This window comes from Squalius cephalus (genome assembly GCF_949319135.1).
Source record: "Squalius cephalus genome assembly, chromosome: 20".
Taxonomy (NCBI): domain Eukaryota; kingdom Metazoa; phylum Chordata; class Actinopteri; order Cypriniformes; family Leuciscidae; genus Squalius; species Squalius cephalus.
Window position 1 is genome coordinate 16769905 of NC_137141.1, and position 26522 is coordinate 16796426.

Genomic DNA, 26522 nt, shown 5'->3' on the forward strand with positions numbered 1-26522 from the left:
CAAAATATAATAAGCGTGAATCAAGAAATAACAAGCATGAATAAAAACTTTAAACACATTAAAAGTTATTTTGCACAAAACTTAAACTTATGGTCATGCTTTCTTAAAAAGTATGTTTTCCTTGGTTTTATTACTGTGTACTTTGTGCTTTCTTGCATTTTCTGCTCATATTTTACTCTTTTGTACGCTCGTGCTGTTTTTCTCTTTGCTCTTCTTTCTATGTTCTGCGCTTGCTTTCCCAAATGTTGCAGTTCGAGTTTCATGTAAATTAGGGCGGGCTTAAGCGTCACCATTGGTCCACTAGTTCTAGATTGACAGCTACTCCTCTAGCCAATCAATCGAAGAGGGGAGTTGACGTCACACCAATGCGACTCGTGGCTACTGATGCTTACTTGTTATACAGGAGAAGACGACCATCAACTCAGTTGGCAAAAAAAATTCTGTGGCAGGACACCTTTAAACTGCATGTGTGCCTGCAACTCAACCTGTTGCCGGTATATACGTATACCTGGCAATATGGTATCGTTAAATTCGTCATCATAACGACGACCTGTTACAGTTATGCCTGTCTGATGATCCATCATTCACCTGTAATGCACTGGACCTGGCACCGCGAGCGTCGATCTTCTCCGAGCAGTAACCACCACCTACCGGCCGTTACCTATCGCTGATGGAGATGTTGCTGTATTCAAATTTTAAGCTATATTTAAAACATTAATCCTAAAGTAATATGCAATATGTAGTTATGTAAGTAAACACAATAAGTTTGTAATAAATCACTGTATTAAATTCAACTGGTTTCTGTATATCTTCTCTGTAACACAATCATTTTCAATAATCTTGTCAAATTTGGCGAGGTTAATAAAAAAAGGTAGGCAATGCGTAGCGGTGACAGGTCAAAGTCCTAAAGTCTTCAGACAATGGCCGTTTTAGTTTTTGCAACGAATTGTAGCGTTTCATTACTGCAGGATGTTTTACTTACAGCAGCCTTAGCATATTGACATCATGAGCCAAGTAATATTGTTTAACACCAATTACAAGTGTGCACATTAAAGAATCTCAAAAAAGATTAATTTAATTATTTATGTCCAGAGTTAAGATAGCTTTACTGCTTGAAAGTCTTTGTAAAGTTAAATTGAACTGCCGTCTTCCCCTGTATAAGTAAGTGCAGCACTCCTGAAAAGGAGTAAGGATTAAAGAAAAATGAAATAAAAGAGAGCGCAGCAGTGCTTCTTTGTTGTTATATTTACTCAGAATGAAGTGCATCACAGGCGCGCACCACCCACTGAAGTGTGCGGTGACGTAATCACGCTGGTATGCCAAGCGAAAATAATTTAATAAATGCACATAACAAAGCACAAATAAGAAATTGAACAGTATATAAAAGTATTAGAAAAATAACATTTTAGTATATTATAATGGGATTGAAGAAATTGTACAAACATAAACAGCTTGAACTCCTACATAAGCATCAGTAGCCACGAGTCGCATTGGTGTGACGTCAACTCCCCTCTTCGATTGATTGGCTAGAGGAGTAGCTGTCAATCTAGAACTAGTGGACCAATGGTGACTCTTAAGCCCGCCCTAATTTACATGAAACTCGAACTGCAACATTTGGGAAAGCAAGCGCAGAACATAGAAAGAAGAGCGAAGAGAAAAACAGCAAAAGCGTACAAAAGAGTAAAATATGAGCAGAAAATGCAAGAAAGCACAAAGTACACAGTAATAAAACCAAGGAAAACATACTTTTTAAGAAAGCATGACCATAAGTTTAAGTTTTGTGCAAAATAACTTTTAATGTGTTTAAAGTTTTTATTCATGCTTGTTATTTCTTGATTCACGCTTATTATATTTTGATCCGTAACCACGTTGTTTGCTATTCTGATCATTTTGCATTTTTTTTTTTCAGTTTGTGCAATATATTTTTACATGTGTTGATGTAATTTTTGATTCACGCTTATTATTTTTTTATACGTGACTGCTATATATTTGGCGGGAATTTGAGCCCATAGTCCAGATTCCCATGAGTCTTTTTGGAAGGATTAAGACTATAAAGAAAGAGCCAGGCCAGCGGCTCGAGTCATTTGTTGTGACTAACTTAGTCGAGCGCTGTTATTGCTCGCAACAGGAAGACTTGTTTTCGTACCACTATTTCGCGCAAGACGATAATTTTATCTCCTTAGGGTTTCACACTCTGGTCAAATATGACTTTTGATGTGGCGCTGTATCAGTGGTCGCGATCAAGCGGTGATGTGCCCTGCAGAATTCGCGCCGCTGACAGCAAACTCTGACGCCAGTTTATTGTCTGTCCGCCCCAAAAACTTTGTTCAAAATATTAATTTTTAATGTCAGGATTCTTTTTACTTGTTGATATTAATTTATTTTCTCTCATATAAGGGAGCATCATCTTTGCTGGATATGTTTTTGTACTACGAATCAGCTACGCACCTCAACGTGTCCTCAAACTCGGGCATGGGATTCTCAGGTTGGCTTTCACTGTCACACCTCCTCCGACGGGTAAGATTTACTGCACGTCTAATCCTACTGCCCAATGGGTCGTTAAATATGTAGCAGCTAATTCAGTTATAATATGTTATGCTAAAACGTTGTTACATTTTATTAGTAGGCTACACTACAATGTAAAAAATATTCTTAATTAAATAATTCCGTGCAAGTGAATGATTATTACACTTAAAAGAGTCTTTATTTGTTCTAAACAAAATAAACTGAAAATCTTAAATCTTTATTTAAACATTACATTTATTTCATTTTAAAACTTTGGCAGATAATACGTTATGGCAACTTGACATTTTAAATTGACATTTTATCTTAAAAGTAAATTAATTAAATAAAAAAACGCTATGTAAACGTTGCCTTCATTTTTTTTAAGTTCAGAAACACACCTTTAAAAGTGTCATTAAGTGTAAACCAATACCTCACAGTGGTATTCAGATTGAATTGGAAGCAATGAATTGCATCAAAGATGAAAATGTTCGCACTGCTGAATAAAGCCTCATTCACACTTTGATTTTAATGGACATCATTATAGTCCTCATAAAACTCCTGACAATATGTGTTCATTTAGCAACAGCTCTAGATGAAAGACAGCATCACCTTACGGTGATGAGGACTTCAATGGTAAAAACCAAAGCCTCTTTCTCAGGCAGTATTATATGAGATCAATCAAAATCTCCCAAGAAAGGGAAAGAAGAAAAAAATCTGGACACTTTTGAAGTGGTGGACTAGGATGAAACTCCGGAATGGCCTGCAGATCTTTGGGAACCTCCCGTCAGAATTGTTTTCCGGTTTTGACGTTTCTGCTTCTGTAGACAGGGTGGTTTTTGATGAGAGAGGGTGAGACAGAGAGGCCAGTCCGCAGCGAGGGCAAAACCAGGCCTCTGAGTCTCTTTGTCTCTCTCTCTGATGGTTTGCTGTCTTTTCTCTTCAGAGTGGATGCCTTTGGAGGCTGGATGCTTGCAACATGCCTATGGTGGACTACGCCGCACAGGCCTTGTCAAAAGCCCTTCTCACCAGCAGGCTGACAGTGCTACACCTTGAAAACACCTGCCTGAGCGGCAAACCTCTCTTCACACTTGGTATGCCCAGCACACACCATCCAATTGAAGTGTATGCGAGCTAACAATAGAAGGAAGTTTGGGTGCTTGCTGCCTGAGAATATGACCCTGTGCTGTGAAATGCAAATTATGCTAACAGGTGCATTGTGGGTTATGGGGTTAACTACATAATTTGACTCTTTATGTGTTTGCTCTCAATTAAAGTTGGCATGGAATGGAAGTTGTGATAGTATTTTCTTCTCTATTGTGACCAGGGCTTGATATTAACACCTGCCAATTACGCTTAATGGGACTCATTCTATGAAGGTAAAAGAGTAGCAAAACTCGAGAGCACGTAGATGTGAATTTGAGAACTTTTACAATAAATATTCGTATTTGTACGTGAACATTTACACTCACATGTGAAAACCTGTAAAATAAAAATCTGAAGTTTAATGTTGAAATTTGCACTCGCTGACAATAGTCACAAACCTGTATTCTGAAGCTGCAGACAAGTAGTCACAAATGAGTAAAATGCCATTCGCAGAAATACAATGACAGACACAAACTTGTAATACATATTTGCATTTAATCTTACATTCACATTCACAGTACAACCTCAATTAGGCACTTGCAACTTCTCAAATCAATTTCAAATTTTGCGCCTTGACTTTTGCTACTCTTTCGCGATATATTAGGTGCAAAACTAACTTGTGCACTTGCAACTCAGTGGCGGCGAGAGAGAAAGGGGGGCAGGGCGGGGCGGGAACGGGGGTGTTCAAAGGAGCCGTTTTATTGGTTGGCGCCTAGCCAATGAAATGGGACTTCTAGTGTACGCGATGATGTCACGAAACCCACGTGCACTGAAAGTTTCAGTCTGAAACGCTAACATGGCTTAATGCATTAGACTGATAATAAAAGAAATAAACGATATTATCAAACTCAGTAAACACCATGCTAATAATGCATACTACAGAAAAGCAGATGCATCAAACTATATTAGCACAAACTGCATCAGTGCTAATATAAACTCATATTAGGGAGGGCCTTTTTGTGACATTTGGCTTGGTTTTAGTCTAGCGAGTGCTGTGCAAAATCTCCCACTGCATAAGTACATTTATTCAAGGGTAGGCAGAGTTTTGAGTACTATCACGACAGCACAACATACAGTGCCAAAGGGTGCGTTATCTTCAAAGATATCACCTAATGTTCTTAAAGTTGTTGTTTTTTACAATGCAGAAAGTGCTAATATCAGTCTACAAGCTGCTTTACCTGCTCTAGTGTGAATACTGCAATATGTCAGCAGCACTAAAGTACAGATAGCATGTGTTTGAAATGAGCGTTCTCCATGAGCGGCCCTGGCCAGCAGGAACAGATGAAGCAGGACAAGGGGAGGAGTGGCAGATTTTGGCCCAGTGACCCTAACAGCTAGACTGGGCTTGGATTAGATGTCGTAATCTTCTTCCTGTCACTTTACACATTGCTGCACCGATCCGTTCAGGACACTTCGGCCAGCTCACTGTGAGATGGAGTCTTTCGGCACTATAGAGCTTGTCTCCTAAAAAAGACACAGGACTACAGACACAGCTTTTACAGAGATGTGGCGGCCCTTCAAGCCTGTGAAGGACACTGTCATTAGGACATGAATTATTAAAACATGTAAATGGAAGCCTGTTTTCACCTCAGAAAAATAAGAAAGGTAATTGCAAATGTATTTATTGTATTTGCGATCTCACAATTTGTTTGATCACAGTTGTGAATATCTCATATGTATAAATTTGGCTTTTCCCCTTATAATTTCCCTAAGATTGTGACATTGTATTTTACAATGTGACTTACAGTAGGTCAAAATATCCAGTCTTTTACTGATGAGGCAGAAACTGACTTCCATGAAAACTTCCCCATAGGCCTATGCAATGTGTGTGACAAGCAGTGGCGCTAAATGAGCTAGATCATGGAGCTGTCTACATTGCAAGTGATGTGTAACCGAGGTATAGTCTGCAAAAAAAAATAAAAAAAAATAAAAATAATTCCTACAAACACCTGCAAACCATGCATTCTGGTTAAACCTGAATACATCCCATTAAAAATAGCACTTTAAAATAAGCTTTGTAATGTAGCACTTCCTTACAACTTGAATTCTGTGCAGTACACTGTGTTTTCTGCATTGCTTTGACATAGCTCAATCACCACGGCCAGGGCAAACAAATCATATTTACTCCAGTTCTGAATGAGAGTTTACAATCTGAATTGAATTTGAAGAGATAAAAAGACTACACAGCAAAATATTGCAACAAAACACATCTTTCTTAAGTTTTCCTCATGAATGGCATGCAGAAACATACTGTGTAGTTCAGTGTAGTCTGATTCATGAACAAATTACTCTTAAGAACTGTATCTTTTGAATTATTCATTAAAGATTCAGATTGTTCCGGAGTACATTTGTTGTTCAAATTACGTCTTGTTAAAGATACATTTTGATTGAGTTTTTTAAAAATAAATACGATATTTTAATAAAACATTAAAACTTGCAAATACTTTTTTTGTATATTTTCATTTATATATATATTTTTAATATTTATATTTTTAAGTTACTACATTTTCTTATTAAATAGTTGCTTTCTTCAATTAAACACTAATTAAACAGCTATTTATTTTGCATTTTAATCCAATTCTAGGATGAAAAACTGAAAGAAAAAGAGAACAATCGTGGCTAAATTCATTCATCACGATGAATCCACCTGAAAATGGTTTCGTATTGTGGGATACAGTATTATATGCAGTATATAAGTATGTTATATTTGGTCATCAGACTATGCATATAAACAGATTGCTGTCACTGCTGTATCATCACGCTAATGTCTGAATGGAAATGGCAGCCCCTGAAAATGAACGGGTAAAAGAAAGATAAAGAAAGTGATGTTGTAGACATAGACCATTAACAGAACCCAAGTGAAATGACCTTAAATGAGACAGAGGAGTGGAGTGGCACATCCTATGTCTTCATGGCTCTGTCTCTTTAAGCGGCAAGTGGATCCATTTGATATTTTGGGGCCGCTCGGCCGCCCCCCCTCATTCTTCCCAGCGGGACGCCCAGCTTCTGATCATTGCTATCGATCGGTGGGGCCCTGATTGCGGGACTCGCTGACTCGCACAGTGGAGTCCCTCCGATCAATTCAACGATCCCCCTGTTTGGTTCCTACTGTGTATGATGACGATGTTGGCATTCCGCATGCAACCGAAAGGGTCTGATCAAATCTGCCGCATTGATTTGGACAGACAGCTCTGTGAGGCCACAGACAAAAAGCCCATGAAAGCTTCTCTGGCCTTAAAAGGGACACGTAATGATGTTGACGATTAAAATGATGACCGTGATAATCACAGCGACGTAAATAAAAATGATAATGGAGTTAGTCCTATACAACCTCAAAGTTTTCAATAAGCCTTTGTTGTCATTTGGATGAACCGCTGTGGGCATTCTCAGAAATGCGTTCTTCTTTTTTCTTCCAGATTGTCTTACATGACATCTTTTGTTGTTGCACTGTGGCACACTGAGTTCTTTGGCACACATATCTCAGAGAAGGACAAAGCACCATGCTTATTGAAGATTTTTCTCAATTCTTGCCCTAGTCGGTGCTCTGAAAAGGAACATCGCTTTGCAGGAGCTTTACCTTTCTGAAAACAAGCTCAACGGCTACCAGGACTCAATGCAACTTGCAGACCTCCTTAAATACAACAACACTCTTAGAGCCTTGGACCTAAGCAACAATACCACATCTGACTCAGGTACACACATTTAGTTTGAGGCTGTATTGTGCACTTCCAATAGCACGGTTGAAAAAAAATGTTGTGGTTAAACTATACAATTGGTTTCAGCTCTTGTCTAGTCATTTCTTTTTGTTCCACAGGTTTGGAGGAGATTTGTGATGCTTTGAGCTTTCAGAAGACTGGTTTGAGAACGCTGATACTGAGTAACAATCACATCACTCATCGAGGCATGAGCCATCTACAGAATGTTCTGGTGAGATTTTCTCTCGGGCAAGATAATAGAGATATGTGCCATTTTAATCATTACAACAGCACTTCTAGGATTACGAAGTGTGATTAAAAAAAGCAGAGGAAGTAAAAAATAAGTAACACATCTGGTAGATTGTGCATCAGTAATTTACTGAAACGTTTTCACAAATGCTTTTCACAGTTTTATTTAAAGAAAAAAGGTTCCCAAAGAATGAAAGTTCTGTCATCATTTACACGCTCCCTTGTTATTCCAAACCTGTATGGAACAGAAAAAGAGAAATTTGTAAGAAATCTAAAATCCACTCTTTTCTAAAGTAGTATGAATGGGGACTGGAAGTGTCAAGATTTTAAAAAAGATGCAAAAGCACCATAATAGCATAAAAATATAGTTTTTTGACACTTGACACAAGTTTTGTCACTTGAAGCCATACATTAGCTATTTGTGACTTACAAACTGAAATTTTTATTCACTGATAATTTTGTGTAGCGGATCACTGAGCCAGTGAACCAAATCAGGTTTGTGAACTGGATCAGTCGAATCATTGAAAAGATCTGACTTAAAACAACGATTCATTCATGAACTAATGTCGAGATTTTCACTGTTTAATGATTCAATTTCAATCTGTTCCTTACAAAAAGCTATCATGTGGCTTTGGAAATCTCGACAGCCCTATTCCTGATTTACTTTCATTACATGGAAAAGAGTGGGATGTTCACCTAAAAATTCACCTTTCGTGTTCCAAGGAAGTTTCATTTTTGAGTGGGTCTGTATAGAATAAACTGCAGGTTGCACATAATACTAAATACAATGATTTTCACTCAGTACGTTTTTCAGCTATTTATTCATTTCTGTTTTATCTGAGTGTGGCTTTTTATCCGAGACGAACAGTGACACTGCATGTGGCCTCTGCTGGGCTTTGGAGAGGAAGTACCCAAACACGACAGCTACTGGATATATCTTCTTTTTTTTTTTGTGTGTGGTCTACTATGGCGGAGTTTGACACACAGAGAGAAAAGAGAAGAGAACAAAAGGAAATGGCTTGTCTCATCCTCACTGGAAAGCTCATCTCTAATCCTTAATAATATCTATTCCTCTTCAGCAGCTCTGATTGTCAGAATAAACTGTACCTTTCTGTCATCTGAATGGCGATTTAAATCAAAAGCTACAAATTAAAGGCCTGCTTTCTCTTCTCTCGGCCTTTGGCGTGTTCACAGAGAATTCATTCAGGCCAAAAATAAAGCCTGCTCATTCCATTTTGCCTGTACCAATTGGGAACAGTTTGATTAAATAATAGATATGTGTTTAGAGGGCTTTTTCATGTGGTCTGTCATTAAGAAGGATAAGTAGACATCCATGCGGCCATAATGAATATAATTAGTCCGATGGCTGGTCGTGTCGAATATGACACAGGAAGGGTTGTTATTAACCTTTCTTTCTTTTTTTCCCCTGGGGTTTCTTTAAAGGCAGAAGAAGAGAGAGAGCGAATAAATGGGTTATTTGGGCAGACACAGAACTCTCTGATGTCAGCGGAACATAATTAAATCACAATGTTATCCACATTTTACAGCGGATCCTTGTCTGACCAATTGGAAATCGGATGACTGAAGTTGTCAACCATAGGCTGTTAGAATGACGCTACTTCAGTTAACTTGAAACGTTTATTATGTTAACAATAATTTGCTATATTTGTAGTATAGTTAATTGGACTTTAAATAACTAAATGTTTATTAATTAATGTAATAATTAATACATGTTTATATAGTTTGCCTTTTTAAACATCCTGTTATTTTTCAGCCATACTTGATTGTTTTTGTATTATTAATTATTATCATTTCTATTATTGCTTTTGTTCCTTTGATTTGAATAATATTGTATATTTATATTTATATTTATTATATTGTTCTCCCAAAAATTCGTTTTCATGTCTTTCTAAACCTGAATGACTTTCTAAACCTGAATGACTTTCTTTTTTCTGCGCAACACAAAATAAGATATTTTGAAGAATGTTGGTAACCAAACAGTTTTGAAGCCCATTGACTTCCACCGCAATGGAAATAAACCGCTGAAACATTTCTCAAAATATCTTTTTATCTTTCACAGAAGAATAGCAAATGATGGCAGAATTTTCGTTTCTGGGTGAACTATCGCGTAAAGTTGTATTGTATTTACGGGTAAAAAAGTATACCCAATAACATAAAACCAATTCTTGACAAAGATTATTTTGAATTCTTAAGTGTTTTGCATTTCAAATGTCATTTTCTTAATTTTTTTTTTCTTTCTCTTAAAGGAGAACTCCGGTCAATTTTAAAAAAAAATTGTAAATTTGGAGTGCTGTCAGTACAGAGAACAACGACAAAAATCGGTGTTGCCTACACCGTGTTATCCTCTTTTTAAAATTTGCACCCTGTTGACTTCAATGGGGCAAGTTTTAAACCTGCTTTTAGCCTCTTAACATCCTTGATGTGTCATTACAAGTGCACAGCCATGTGAGTGATTCCTTCAGAGTGAACACGGTGAATCTGACTGCAGTAGATGTGAAAGATATGAATAAAAATGAAGTTAATTCAGCCAGCGCACATACCTGTATTTATTTCCTGTTTTCGGTCGAAGTCCACAGTAGTCGATTGTCGGGAAATAAATACAGGTATGTGCGCTGGCCGAATTAACTTCATTTTTATTCATATCTTTCACATCTACTGCAGTCAGATTCACCGTGTTCACTCTGAAGGAATCACTCACATTGGCTGTGCACTTGTAATGACACATCAAGGATGTTAAGAGGCTAAAAGCAGGTTTAAAACTTGCCCCATTTAAGTCAACAAGGTTCAAATTTTAAAAAGAGGATAACACGGTGTAGGCAACACCGTTTTTTGTCGTTGTTCTCTGTACTGACAGCACTCCAAATTTACAAAAAAATGAGCTCAATGTTAAAATTGACCGGAGTTCTCCTTTAATATTTGATTGGGCTTGTTGGTTGTGTCTTTATACATACAGTATACTGTATATGTCGATGTGTGGGTGTTTACATGCTTGAGTGTTGTAACAGTGACGCAAATGAACTGTCAGTTGATCTCTGAGCTTGTTTTTTTAGCTGTCTGTGGTTTTTCATTTAAAGCAGGAGACTAAGTGAGCATAATGAGTGTAGCGAGCTGGCATGGTGTACGTTCTGTTATGCAACAAGGCTTTTCCCTCATGTGCTCCGCTATCTCCTGCTTTATATGGCTGCTAATCGTGCTTCATAAATGACGCGGCTAATATGCTCTTGAGAGTCAATCTATTGCCACGGCACGGTGTGCGACACTTAAAGCTCTCAAAGTGACACAAATTCACCATCCATAATTGGATTCAAATGCACAGAAAAAATGACACTTTTGAATTCTAAAAAGTGATTTAAAAACAAGCTCATCAGTTTTCTTAAACATCCTGTTTTTTTCTGTTTTTTTTTCAGCCCCACTTAAAAACCCTCGAAACATTAAACCTTGGCAAAAACAACCTTGAGAACAGAGGCATTCACACGCTAAAGGAGTCCCTCATGATCAATCGCTCTTTATTGCAACTTGGCCTAGCTGCCACAGGAATAACATGCGAGGGTAGGGTTTGTAATATTGCTTTTCTAAATTTCTACCTCTTTGGCACATCCTCTCTTTATAGATTTCCATTTTTCTGGAGTTTATTTCTGTTTCACCCTATAACTAAGCCTGCATTTTCTACCCATGGTGCCAGGTGCTGTGACTTTGGCTGAGATCCTTGCAGAAAGTCGACAGATCCAGCGTTTGGACGTACGGCAGAACCAGGTGTTAGCTGGGGGCCTCATGGCTCTCTCATTGGCCTTAAAGATCAACCGTTCACTCATCAGACTGGATCTGGACCAACACGTGAAAGAGGAAAAGGTGAGATGTCTAATAATTCTGACTATCTCAGTGTGTAGAAAAGTCATTTTGAATACAGATGGTTCTTGGGTCCGAATTGAAAATAACAGAGACTTTTTTAGGACTGGAGTATCATGAAAAAAAAACAAAAAAAACTTGTGTAACAATCATGAACAATTTTATAGTGTGTATATAAAATGATGAAATCATTCATTGGTTCAGTGGTCACAAAGGAACATTGTAGTTTAGGGCTGTAAATGAGTATTGGCAGTTAATTTTGTATACTTATGTATGATCTATTGATGAACAAAAAAATTGGTGGCTACCCAGCCCAAGTCTAACTATGAAAATCTATTGACTTTGGGGCATATTGTGGATTTTACATTCACAATTAATACTGTAAAGATGTTTAAGTAAACTCAATTTTCAAATTTTTGCCATTGCGTGTTTCTGTATCAATGAAGTTCAACTGAAAAGACAGAAGTTACCGTCCAAGTTAGGCAAAGATACAAGTTGTTGCTGATCACTTAGAGCTGCTGCTTCACACATCGTTGCAAAAGCCCTGAAAAAATGTTATTGCAACTTAAGAACATGCCAGAACAGAAAAAGTTAACTTGCCATCTGTTTGTCATGATTTTATCTCCTCTATCTTATTTGCATATTAAAGCGTTAATTAAAATCATGAAAGGACAGAATGCTCTCTTTAAAACAGATTCCAAAGCTTGAAACAGAACTTGATTTATTTTTTATATCAGTCATTAGTTTGGATTCTGATGTTTTTACCTTGTCAATCAGTTACACCTCGAAAATATATTTTCATCGATAAACGTCCCGAAAACATGCCATCTGTCTTAAATGTGTATAAATGTGTCATATTTAAGCTCAGCTGAAACAGAGGACAATGTTATTAACATTTCCACCATGATAGATTACAGCAGGGTGGTATTTAACCGATGGAGAATGAGACATTTCACTGTGGCAGTACAAGAAGACACACTGCTGAGATTTGTCTGGGCCAGGCACAACGTGGCAGAACGACTGACGATTGTATTAAAAAGCAAATCTTTCCATCAGAAATCAGTGGGTGGTCAGATCAAGTGTTCTGATTCAGTTTCGTAAAATTCCCTGGGACTGAGAAAAGCGAAAATTTCATTCTTCAAAAGAAAAGTGTGTGCGTGTGTGTGTGGCACAATTTTACATGCGCATATTTAAACGAGAGGAAGGTGGTAGGGAGGGAATGTAGGTCCTTGGGTCTTTGTTTACAACATCTGATTTGGCATGTCTGTTGAAGCTCAGATCCATTTGATCATTGGCCTATTTGGTGTTAATTTTTGATTATTTGCTGATCTAAAAAAATTATTGTGGGAGTATTAGGCAATTCAGAAAGTTGGGACCATGTTATCCATCTCTTTATCAAGGTGCTTATAGTTATTTATCTTAAGGTCATACTTTACACATTCATGAACTTTGTAAGAAGTAACAAGATTTCTCATCAAATTATTACAAGACCTGAGCTGTATACTCTTATTATATGCCAACAATTATCTATTTAGGTCCTAAAAAATCTTAAAAATACGTACTTGTCTTAAAGGTGTCATCGGATGCAAAATTCACTTTTTTTATGGTGTTTGCATATAAATGTGTCTTTCCAGTGTGTGGACAACCACCACAGAATTAAAAAAAATTCATTCACTCCTTTATTTTTTATCCTCAAAAAGCCTAAACACTCTCAATAATCAAGCCGTTTGGATTTTCTGAGCAATATGATGTCATATTGCTCAGGCTCCGCCCACGACCACTGAGGGACTGTCCCGTATTAGCATATTTCCGCCCTCAGCCATTTGTATACTGTCCGTCAAGGCAGCACTTTATGTGTCTTGTGTCAACACCCCCCATGGAAGAGAGGGGTGGGGTGAGCAGTTGCTCATTATCATTTAAAGAAACATGTCGCTGTGAACAGAGCTGTTTTTGAGGAGCTAAAAAGGATGTTGTTTTACACAACCATTGAGAAATTTTAACCAAAGTATGTTACAAACTTTACATGAAGACTCATAAGAGTCATCAAAGAATCATACCAACTTGTGGAAAATGGGCATCCGATGACCCCTTTAAAGCTACAGTTTACTCAAAAATGAAAATTCTGTCATCATTTACTAAACCTTATGGAACACAAAAGAAGATATCTTGAAGAACTGTTTTTGTACAATGGAATTTTGTATATACAGTGAAAGTCAATATGGTCCAAAACAACATCGGACCCCACTGACTTTCATTTATTTTGGGGTAAACTGTCTCTTTAAGATAATGAAGTACAACAATGACATCATATTATTTTCTTTTCTGTTTGCCTAATGTCACGGTTGTTGTGCATGGCAGACTCAGGTTGATGCGATGTCTCTCATTAAGGATCATTAGAGATGCAGGTAGGGCTGTAGAGGGGCAGGTGGTCTTGTGGGACAGACTCCAAGTGGAACTAAGAGTTGGTTAGTGTTTGTGGTCGGTCATGGTGTCTGACTCTATGATGGCTGGAGTTGAGTGAGTGAGCAGACAGAGAGCAGGTCCTGCTCATGGGACCTCTGATGAGCTGCTTATGATGACACACACACACACACACGTGGCATTGCAGCAAAATTTTTTAACTTTTGTGAATACAGTATTTACATGGCTACAAACTTTGGCGCTAAATTGCTAATTGCTACATTTTCTTTTGAAGTTCCCCACAAAGTAAAGCCTGAAACACTTAAAATGATGGTTATTTTCTATTTCAATTATAAAACAGTTAGTTCCAGTCTTTGATTCTGATTGGTCAATAGCTGTGTTTTATTCACAATAAAACACGGCTATGACCGCTTCTCCCAACAGTTCTATGTATCACTGCACAACACCCCTAGCAACCACTCCTAGCAATGAAAACATATGTTTGTTCTCCATTAATATTGTTCATTGAAGCTTTCTGTATTATGTAGAAGAGTATTATGAGAGAGAGATCGAGTGACCGAGTGTATTACCTGCATTCAGATTTAGCATTTTCCTTCAGGTCAGTCCTATGTTCGTAATAAAAAAATCAGTTTGAATGTCCGCTGCCATATCTTGTCTTTTTAACTGTTAAGGGGTTTTCCCGTGCCTGACAGCACTAGTCAAAGCATTTGTTAGTTCAGTTGCGTCTTGATAACGTATTCACAACAAGTTTCAGTCCTTTCAATATAAAAGTCTTCGCTACTGAGTGACTCGCTCATAAAAACAGTCTTTGCCGCCATCTAATGGCATAATAATGTAATTTAATATTTGTATTGTGTGGTAACCGTTTCATAAAAGCAATAAGGAACAAGAGGCTGTGGGGTTGGCCCTTCAGTCGTGACTTATTCATGAGACAGCACAGCCTCTCGTACCTTATTGCTTCCAGAAGTACTGTGTAATGGGTATAACTACAGTAACGTCTTTAGCTAGTCAGCTTAAGATCATTTCCATCTAAACTGGTTATATATCTTAGTAGGATAATCTCTCTCTCTTTTTTTTTTAAACCATATTCATCTGCACAGTCACGCAGAGCCGAAGCACAACCAAAAAAATTTTCTTCTGTAAAATGTATACAGTTTTTTTTTTAAACCACTAGAGGGCCAAAGTTACATTGTGTACCAAATAATTTCATAATTAAAAATGCTCATTTGGGACAAAAGTAACTTTTAATGTAGCTATTTCTATAAATGAAAGAAAAACATTTAACTTTACAATAATGATATGCTGCAGAAATAGCCTGAATATATACTACTATAACTGCAATGTTAATTCCTTTTCATTCTGTTCATGTGGAAATATGGTTGAATGCAAGATGTCATTTTTTGTAATCAAGGTTAATAATGAAAAAGATTCATAATTAAAATAGTTACTGCAGTTAATTTAATATCAGTTCAACAGTTTGTCAAAATTATGATGTTCTATGATTTTAATTGTTGAATCCAATTAAGCAAAATCATCATTGTATGGGGCGAAACAGATGTTTTATTTGCATAAAACTCATCTAAATCTAGGATTTGTGCCTCTAAGGCCCTGATTTCACCTGGTATTAAGATGCGTTTTGGTTGATCGGATCACAAGTGGGCGACGCTAAATACAGGTGTAAACGGATTTGACCGGATTGCATTCGTAGTGTAAACGCTCATGTGGTCGAATGCGCCACAAAAGACCACCTACTCTCCACCTACTGACCTAATGCGTAAACATTTTGGGAAGCGCTCTAGCCAGACGGGATTTAAACTTTGTCGGCTGAAGACCCAAGTTTGGTTTGAAGTCAAAAAACTTACCAAGCACAATGTACTCTCACCATTCCTGATTTCTAACACGGTCTCACAGCGTTTGTCGGGGTCTTGTGTCATAGTGTAAAAGCTTATTTTGTCCAATAGATCAAAAGACCTGGAAAAAAACATACGTTTACCTGCCCATAGACACTCCCCTCGAAGAAATCTGGACAGAAGTGGTTGAAAGTGGACAAAAGGAGATGGATTAAAACACCAGTTGTAAATGGGAATGTCTCCCTCGTCTACTTGTGATCCAACTGACAAAAACGCATCTTACTACCAGGTGTAAACAGGGCCTAAGAGTCATGGGACAACAAACAAATGCTTGTCTCATCATTGTTTTCTTCTGATCTTATGTCTTTTTTTGAATAACACTCAAAGCTTCTATGCGTTGCAAGTGCTACCTCTGCTTCGAAGCTTAAAAAAAAAAAATACATTTAAAGTTCTTTGGGGCCTGAACTTTAATTAGAGTATTGGAGTTTGTGAGTATTGCAATTTGTTCCATATTTTAGTGATACTTTCACAGTATCTTCTCCCATCAACTTCACATGGTTGTAGGGCATGAAAATAACAGCCGTATATAGAAAAGCAGTCAAGTGTCATATGTTCATCAAAGCTAAACCAAATCACACTCTCACATCTCTCTGTTTCTTTGCATCTGCTCTCACTGCCATGGAAAAAAATAGCACTTGTTGTCACCAATATCTTGTTGTAGAAGTCAGTCTGCTTAGAAACTAGACTCTATGTACTCACTAGACTATATTTAATTTGACGTGAACAAAAATGAGGTTATGAAGCATACAGTATGTTGCACTATTGTGTGAAAACATCTAATCTTTAGCGGTCTTTAATAATGTTTTTTGAGTATTTTGCCAGATGTATGACATATCTGCTTCCCTCACAGACTTGATGACTTGATCTAATTGATGTAGCATTCAAAGTGACCTTTCTACTGTCCTTAATTATTGCTGTCCAAGATCCCGTCCGCTGTTAAAACTTGTTCAGATCTTGCAGATAAACTTTTACCCTTTCGCCATCCAAACTTTAAGGTGAAATCATCTTTGCGGTTTCGAAATAAACCTTCTGTCTCTTTGCATTCACAATCCACACGCAGTCTTGCTCATTTCCTGATATAGTTTTGGGGGCAAAACAGGCATATTTGCCAGCTGTGTAATTTACTGTGGCACTCATTTGCATATTAAAGCATTAATTAGCTCCTCTGAGCGAGAGAGAGGGAATAGTGTAATCATTGGACGTGTAGTCGCGGGGGACGAGTCTGTGTTTGGGTCTGGGGGGAGGCCGAGAGGAGAGCGCGGGAGTCTCTGGGTGCTTGTGTTGACCATGCGGCGCGTGCTTGTCGGCTTTGTGTTTTTTTTTTTCCTCTCTTCCCTGCCGGAGGGTGGATGAGGAGGTTGCGCTGCTCAGTTTTCCAGCTTTTTCCAGACCCTTTGAAGTGTCACACATGATCTGTCTCCGTGTCATTTTAATGGCTTTACTCTCCCCCGTCAGTGCAGTCAGAGGTGCGACCAACAGTTTCACAGGAAGTAGAGGTTGTTGTTGTTGTTGTTGTTTTTGTTTTTTTTGTCATCCTCTTTTCCATTTGAGGGTGCAAAGGGGGGGTGGGGGTTGAGGATTGTGGTAAGCGCATATGAAAAACAAACTGACGAGATGCAAAGGCCTTTTTTGAGGTTGTGGTGGCAGAGTTTGTGGCGGCAGTACAAAATGGACACAAATCATGTGACGATATCAAATGCATATGAAGTGACTTGGAACATGACACTCAATCTTATTAGTAATATTTCAATGAGTGAATATTCTAACTTTTGGACTTTTGGTCTCTAACACACACACACACACACACACACACACACACACACACACACACACACACACACACACACACACACACACACACACACACACAGAGAGAGCTCAACAGTAAGTTGACAGAAAAGTCACTGAAAATTTTACATTGCATTCACTGCATTGTGATTGTCTTTAAAGTGTCAGTAAGAATGTTTTGAAAACTACAAAACCAAGGAGTAATCAATAATCATATGCCATTGTTTTTCAGCAAAGGTGTGTTTATAAATTTATGTAGTTACATTATAGCTATATAATTTACAGCTGCTTGCTTATTAACATTTTTGTAATTTTGTAAAATAATAATAAATATATAAATAATAAATGTACACTAATATTGAGGTTGTTCATATTTTTAAATGTTTTGGAAAAGACTCCTCAAGGCTGTTTGTATGATCAAAAATACAATAAAACTGTAATATTCTGAAATATTATTATGTAACTTAAAATAACTGTTTAAATGTATTAATTTCTATATTTTATTTATATCTGGAATGGCAAATTTTCAGCATCATTACTCCAGTCTTCAGTGTCACATGATCCTTCAGAAATCATTCTAATATGATGATTTTGTGCTCAAGAAACATTTGGAACAACCAATTTGTGCTGCTTAATATTTTTTTTTTTGCAAACAATGATATTTTTTGAAGATTCTTTGATGACTAGAAAGTCAAGTAAGAAAAGAAACATTTTAAGAAACATTATGAATATATTTACTGTCACTTTTGATCAATTAAAGGCTACTTTCTAAATATTAATGTACTCGGTAGTGTTCATTTAAATATATCTTTTTATCTTTTTCTTTTAGCAAAAATAAAAATACACAGGTAAAAATAAAAACTGGTCATTCTTTTGTGGTGGTTCCAGTGAAAATGATGGCAGTAAATTTCAGAACTACTGGCCTGAAAAGTAAAATTTCTGTAATCAATTATTCACCTTTATGTTGTTTCAAACCTATATGTCTTTCCTCAATGAGATAACTCATCACCATATCTGAACCGAATACAATTTTTTAGAGCTCTGTCGGAGAGGAAAACGTAAATTCTAGGGTGAACTATCCATTTGAATCCCTATACTAATGTATAAGGTCACCACTGTACGTGTCCATGTACTGTAGACAGGTGGAGTAAACGTACAGTAAAGTTTGAGAAGCCCTTGCTTCAGTGGTTCTTTGTTTAGCTGTCTCAGAAGCCTTTGCCTGGAACACATTGGCTCATATTTTGATGGAACTGGATGCTATCTTTTCCCTCTACTCCACTAGAAATGGCCCATTGGATGAGTTGGTCCATCAGAATTTCAGAATCTCCCTCTGGGCATGTCCACCAACTCCATGCTCAAGCGCCCTGTGTCACCAGTCACCCACATTGAAGGCTCATCTGAATATCATGAAACCCGTGAGTCACTGCCTTTATCAGAAGGGCTTTGGCCAGGAGAATCTTCTTTTCCCTTTCAAACAAACAGAACAGCAGTGCCATGGCCTGCATGTGAATATGGATTATCTATTAGGTCTTTGTTGGTGTGCAGCACTCCGCTCTTTCTATTTTCTGTTTACAACTTCAACGGTTGAGTTGAACACTTTTTTGTTTTGCACATGAATGAAGCTTTTAAATTATTGTTAGGTCTCTAGACTATTGACAACCAGTTCTAAATAATGAGAGATTAAAGGTTAACAAGGTTAACAGTTTTGTTTTTCACGCTGCTCTCATGTGTCTTATTGTCTTGTAGTGATGTATAAAGTCAAGTTGTCTAGCTGATATTGCCATTTAAACAACAGTATAATTATAAACATTCATTTAATATTGAGCAACTTATTACAATATTGTCTATTTTTGCTCCGCAAATGAAAATAGTATCAATCGAGCCCCAGCGAAACACAGCAACACTGTTTTTTAACAAATCAATTGAATGAACAATCCATGACTCACTGACCAGCCTTTTTAAGTCTACAAGCAAAACACTTGTGTTTAGTTCATGAATTAGTCCGTTTTTTAGAATGAATCATTTGAATGAATGGTTTAATAACTCTCCAAAGCACGACCAGCTGTTGCATGTCTACAGGTAAGACATATTAATGGTCTTTTTCAATGAATCATGACTCACCTAAGCCAGAACAATCTCAGATATGTCTCTAAGTAACACATAAAAGTGTTTCATTCTGGAATGAATCTGTGTTGTAAATCAGTTGAGTAATTGATTCAACTACTCATCTAAGGATGATCAACTCTTTCTCGTATCAGTGTTTTTTTGTTTCTAAACCGATCAATGTTTTGAACCAATTGGTTGATAATTCACTCATAGGGTACGTTTACACGACAACGATATGCTTAAAAAGGAGAAGTTTTTCCTTTCAGTTTTCCGCGTACAGACGACACCATTGTCAAAATGATCACCATTCACACGGATCCGCGAAAACGACTAAAAACGCTGTATTCTGTTGCCAGGCCATTAGATGGCGATGAAACACTAGACTGAACACATAATATGCATGTGCATGATGTCATCGTCTTCAGAGATTCGCGTTTTTGTTGTTTACATGTAGCCTGGCAAGCCAGACCTACATCAAGATGTTAGACACCATAGACACGGCTCAATCCGAGGGGCGGGATAAACGGCTGTCTTTCAAATTCACTCTGCACGCAATAGGACAGCGCTTCAACCAACCAGAGCGTTTTCCCAACAGCGGAGCTAACGTTAGTTGATAGATTCAACTTTTGAATCTGGCCGGCAAAACTACGAACACATCTTCCTTTTTTAAGAATGACTTAAGTGCCGTTCTTTGCTCTTTTCTCAAAGAAAAACTTAACTCCAAGTCCTCCAGAGTCGCGGCCAAAGCCGATTCGAAAGACTGTTCGCAGAAGCAGCCGCCATTCTTTGTTTTCAAGTAGCAGGAAACCGTCGCAACTCTGTCGTCATTATGTTAAGCCCGCCCCGCCTACTCTATACGCGATGTGATTGGCCTGACCCAATTTAGGTTTTTACAGCTCCGAAAGTCAACGGAGAGTTGCTAGACTACCCTGGCTGCAAAATACATTTCAGGCACCCAAATCGCCATTGTCATGTAAATGAACGGCCAAACCGCATAAAAAGTTTTACGTAGTTTTAGTAGTTGAAAATGGTGTTGTGTTAACAGCCTCATAATGTGGATGCTTGTTGCCACCTACAGGTGTAACGATGTAACTTGCATCACTGAATAATACCCATTACTCACCGATGTACAGCCTAACAAAAAAGCATTTTAATGGCAATTGTGATAATCAAAATTAATAATAATGATTACAGTATCAAGAAAAGTAATCAGTTTTGTCATAACTGTACTGTGCAGCCCTAGCTCTGCATAGTGTAAAAGTCTTGTAGTGCCCTCCTTCTCACTCTATCTTACCCTCTCTGGCTAATCATCAGAGGTGAAGATGACCTATAAACACTGATAAACAATCAATATTTTTTTCTTTAATATGCATTTAACACACCTCTAATGCTTCCAGTAAAGCTCATTTTGTATATGGATATTTAATTGGTTTATACAGGTGAACTCAGGGCATGTCACAAAAAACACTCATCACAAATTAAGTTTTCTGGCTAATGTCTTTATATATATATATTATATATATCCATGTGGTGGGACATTTGTGTCAATGACAAGCCGCCATGAATGACAGCAGGATTACAACAGGATTATGGTCGACCAATTTATCATGCTGTGTTAAAAATAATATAATATAATAAAATGAAATGAAATTCTTTAATTATTATTAAATTAAATTATTATTTATAGTAGTTCACACAAAACTAAAATTCTGTCTTCATTTACATGTTGTTCCTCATGTTGTTCTCAACCAGTCTGTCTATCTGTCTATCTATCTATCTATCTATCTATCTATCTATCTATCTATCTATCTATCTATCTATCTATCTATCTATCTATCTATCTATCTATCTATCTATCTATCTATCTATCTATCTATCTATCTATCTATCTGTTTTGTATGTGTAGACCACAGGAGCCCTCTGTTTGTCCTCTTGTCCCTGTGACTGGAGTGACGGGGCAGTAGTCTGTGTGTTTGGCCACTAAAATCAGGGGGAGGGGTGGGATGAGGTGGGCAGGGCACCGCCTGTCCCCGTCCTCATCTCTTTCACACCGGCATGGGCTGCCTGGGCTCCATGGAGGGGAGATAATTGGATTTGTTGTCACCTCCAGTTGCTGCCAGGAGCGGGCGTCTGCTCCGGTTAGCGATGAAGACATCATCGTGACAGGGACCCTGGGAGAGGATCAGCTGGTGTGGTGGGCACCACTATCGATGCTCTAGAACTGCCATGTCCAAGCGGGCAGGCGTTGGCCAGCTGTTTCCCTGCCCGTGACTTCAGGCCAGGGCAAAGACAGAGCTCCAGATTCAATGGAGAGGGGGGGAGAGAAAGGAGAAGTTGACCTCTGGCCTGATAGCGCTAGATGTTAAGGTTTGAGCTGTGCCATGTTCCCCTGCGGTTCCTGCGTAAGGGTTTTAGGCCCAGGCCAGGGAATCATGCCACAGCAGACAAGCGTGGCGGACAACCAGGGATGGCACCTGCTTGGCGTGAGTGTGAGGTAATGATGGGCTCACAGGTGAACGGCCCCAGAGGTAATCAGTAATTAACTCACAACTACTCCATCACCACAGCTTTGGGTCTGAACCGAGTACCCCTGCCATGTCCTACAGACATTAATGCCCTCCAAACACTCATTGCACATGCTCCGACGACATCAGGTTGTTTATTTTTTGTATATGCTATCAGTGTTTGAATATGTTTAGCTTTTTTTTGTTTTATTGGGAGTCTATTTGCAAGACTCTGTCCAGAAAGGAAAGAGTGTCAGCATGGGCTTCTAGTCTTATTTTTAAAGCTTCAGTCTTGGAGGGGGAAAAAAAAAAACCTTTTCCACCTGTGTAAGAACTTTTTTGAAGGGACTTTTGAAAGATCGTCTCTGTTCTGACTTCAGTGAAGAGCTGTTCAGTGGCTACAGTGGAACGGCAAGGTGAATTAGATTTATACCTGGAAGTCCTGCCACTGTCTGACTGACCTCCAGTCAGCAATCCATGCATGCTGTTTTCCATTTTCCTGTTGAACCAGTGCAAGCCTATACATATCAATTCAGTAAGCGCACAGTTAGCTGTCATTTAAACACTGGCGGATGGAGATGGCACAATAGTGTCCTTAGAAGTCTTCACAGTGTATTTGGCCATATTAAGTCAATTCAAAATATAGGGAGTGTGTGTGTTTAGTCCATATGGCACTGCAGACAATATTGACATATCACTGCACACAAAGTTGTAAATTTAAATTATGACTGAAGACTTAATTTCAAATGTATATATTATTATAATTTATAATGCTAATTTAATGTTATTATTATATACTGTATAATACTAATAACATATACTAATTTTCAAGTAATATATAGGCCTATATAAGTTTGGGGTCAGTAATTTTTTAAAAGAAATTTATATTTTTATTCAGCAAGGAATCATTAAATTGATCAAAAGTGACAGTAACAACTTTTAAATTATTATTATTTTTTAAAATATGTTCTTTTGAACTTTCTTTTCATCAAAGAATCCTGAATCACAACTTCCACATAAAAAAAAAAAAAAAACATTAATGATGATAGTTAAAAATGTTTCTTGACCAGCAAATCACCATACTGTATTAGAATGATTTCTGAAGGATCATGTGACACTGACTGAAGACTGGAGTAATGATGCTGAAAATTCAGCTTTGCCCTCACAGGAATAAATTACAAATTGTTATACTATTTCACAATATTACTGTATTTTTCATTAAATAAATGCTGCATTGGTATGTATGTGCTATTGTCATATGTACTTTTATATGCAAAAAAAATATATAAGCATAATTTATATTTATATATAATACTAATAATACAATAAAATGCATAATACTTTAATATTTGATATATTAAATCAATGCATGTATTATATGCATATAAGCATGTACTCGTTACTTTTTTATATTAAACGAAATATAAAGCGAACACTGTGTAGGGACCCTGCAAAGACAGCTAGTGTTTGTGAGGTTGTGTCAGTAGCACAGGGGTTCTGTCTGTGATGTGCGCTCCGATTCTGTTTTTGGAGCGCGATGGCATCCGTAATTGGGGGAAATGCGGATTCGGTGGGCCTAGACATTCCCGTCCCCCAGGGATCAATTACAGAAAGACTCATTCAGCTCGGTCTATTCAAATGAACACCTGAAGAGCGGGGACAGTGTGCTGTTTTAAAACTAGAGGTATTACGAGATAAACACTGTCCCAGTAAAGACCTCATCAGCAGCAATTTGTATGCATTTACGCAGACAGTCAGGGTTTCGTCTCTTACCGCTGTTGTCTTACCTTCTTCCTCATGTTTTTAATCACATCTGTACAAAAAATAAAAATAATAAAAACCTTCCACTTGGAGTGCACATACACAGGCGGGTAAAAGGGACTTTTTCTTTGACACATCCACATTAAGCAACAGCCAGTCTAAAAGCAAGCTTAGCAACCGTCTTACAAACAAAAACTTGAGCGCTTTCTAATAAGGATGATCTGAAGTATCAAGTGTTATTAATACCCATATTTAAAATAAATTTGTTCCTGTGATTCACTCCGTCTCTCTCTCTCTCTGTCTCTCTCAAGGTTTTTGGGCATTTGTACAGTGTGAAGAGCTAGCGGTGTTTAAGTCCTTCAGACCTTGCGAAAGTAATGAATGCCAGAATGTTTCTAATCACTGAATCATTCATGCTGTATAATTTGCTGTAAATAGCCAAGGTGCACCCTTGATTTACAGCTTGCTCAAAGATCCTTGACACCACTTAGCGACTGAAAAACACTCCATATATACATTTGAGGCTTAGTTTAGCGCTTTGAAAGGAATTCGAGCTGTAGCTTTTCATAACATCTCATCTTAACCGGTCACCCAGACCTTAAATTGATGCACAATGATCCTGAAAAGTTCGTCTTTGATATCAAACAGAGTCACCTCGCGGTAAATAAAAACAAATCTCCTGGAGGTTTTGAGAAGCGGCTTCTCGGAAAAGGTTTCCAGTCCACGTTCTGTCACTGCGTTTCCACCTGTGGTGACCTTGTCCCGCCGTCTCTCTGCTCTCAACAGAGAGCGTGAGATGGATTACTGTGACCGCTCGGCTACCTTACAGATGGCGCAGTACCGTCACCGGCACCTAATTTTCATAGCGTGCATCGAAATGACTCATTAAAATCAGCACAGGCAAGACCGGCTGAGAGGACGCTGTCTGTTTTCCTCACACCTTCCTCCTCTTCTATGTCTTGGTCCTTTTGTTAAATTCTCTCTCTTTCTTCTAATGTGGAATTTCAATGCTTCCCCTTTTGGATGATTGGATGTTTGGATGTTATTGTCATAGTTGAGCTGAGGGAAATGTGTTTTGAATTAGAGGCAGTGTTTCATTTCTGTTTTTATATTTAAATGCAACAGCACGGCTTCACTTTTATGCAGTTCACCTGATGAAGTGTGGGTTCTTTGCCACTGTTGCCTATGATGACACTAAAAATCATAGTTTTGACTACACTTTTGTGTATGAACTTGCACCATTGAGTATGAAATGTGCTATACAAATAAACTTGCCTTGCCTTGCCTTACACTGACACGGACAAAACTTGAACTTGAACTGAATTGAGCTGGATAATGACACCATAGGCTTTATGTCGAACGTCACATGAACAAACAGGAAAACAAGTCTCGCCACATCCGCTTGTCGGAGAAAGGGTTAGCCTAACAGCAGTATGAGCTGACGGCGATGTCTATGGACTTTTAAAGTAATTAGCTAACCTAGCTAGTTATTTTTATTGTTGGCGTCTCATTCAATTTTAATATCCAAATATTAGTGAGAAGAAGGAAAAAAATGTAAAAAAAAACAAACAGATGCAACCTGTTTTACAGAATATGGAAGTTTGCTGCTTATAACCCCATTTCTGTAGAGCTGTGAAGTTGCTTTATACTGAAGCTGAATTGAATTTGTTTCATAATTGACGAATTTTGCAACATAGACACTGTTATTGAACTGAATTGATTCCACATTGACTCGAGCTGAATAAAGACACTATTGCCTTCTATAGAGCTGCTTTGCAGCTAATTCTCTGAACGTTAGCTAATGTTCTGGCTGTTCTCTCAAAGTTATGAATGAACATACTTCCAGTAGCGTTCGATCAAAGTTATCAAAACGTTATCTGTACGTTATCTGTTTGCTGTAACATTCAGTGCCATTTTTTAAATGTTACTTGTTTCAGAATGTTCAGAGAACATTCAAAAGTATAACATTCCTGTAATGTTTGCAGAATGATACAATGGAATGTTTTCTTAACGTTTGCATAACAAAGGAAAAAAAATAATTGAAAACCATATCAAAAACTGGACATGAACATAACTTAATGGTAGCGTTAGCAAAACATTCTCAGAAAGTGTTTTTGGTGATACAGCTGAACTGAACTCGTTTCATAATTGAACTAAATCAACACTGAACTGACTTGAGCTGAATAATGACACTATTGTCTTTTCAGAGCTGCTTTAGAGCAGAATGTGAATTAGTCTCATATTTGATGAAGTTTGCATTATCAATACTGATATTTTCTTGTTTATTAATGTAAAGCTCTATATAAATAAACATGACTTGACTTGTTCTCTATCCGCAATCCCTCTTTTAGAGCAACAATCATATTCCTGTAGCAACAACAGTTGAAACTACCATCACCCAAGCTGCATCTTTTCCAAACGGGCGGATCGATGTCTCGCGCGCTCTTAGGCTGAACAAATAGAAGAGTTTAGCGGGGAGGGAAGCCATCAGGTCAGATCTGCTCTGCGAATAATCTCTCTTCAGCCACACGCGAGAACAAAGCCTATCTGGAGCTCATCGCCACTGTGATGAT

At 37.8% G+C, this 26522-nt stretch overlaps 1 protein-coding gene across 1 annotated transcript in view; it reads left to right on the forward strand.

Moving 5' to 3' along the window:
• Nucleotides 1–2175: 2175 nt before the first annotated feature.
• The window catches only part of LOC307148238 (uncharacterized protein), a 32582-nt gene continuing 8235 nt past the window's right edge, over nt 2176–26522 (forward strand). Inside the window, exons 1-7 of the mRNA XM_079853623.1 lie at nt 2176–2197; nt 2398–2517; nt 3449–3596; nt 7185–7340; nt 7463–7575; nt 11021–11162; nt 11296–11462. Coding sequence (XP_079709749.1) covers nt 2419–2517; nt 3449–3596; nt 7185–7340; nt 7463–7575; nt 11021–11162; nt 11296–11462 — 825 coding nt within the window. The 5' untranslated portion in view covers nt 2176–2197; nt 2398–2418. The remainder of the gene's footprint in view (nt 2198–2397; nt 2518–3448; nt 3597–7184; nt 7341–7462; nt 7576–11020; nt 11163–11295; nt 11463–26522) is intronic.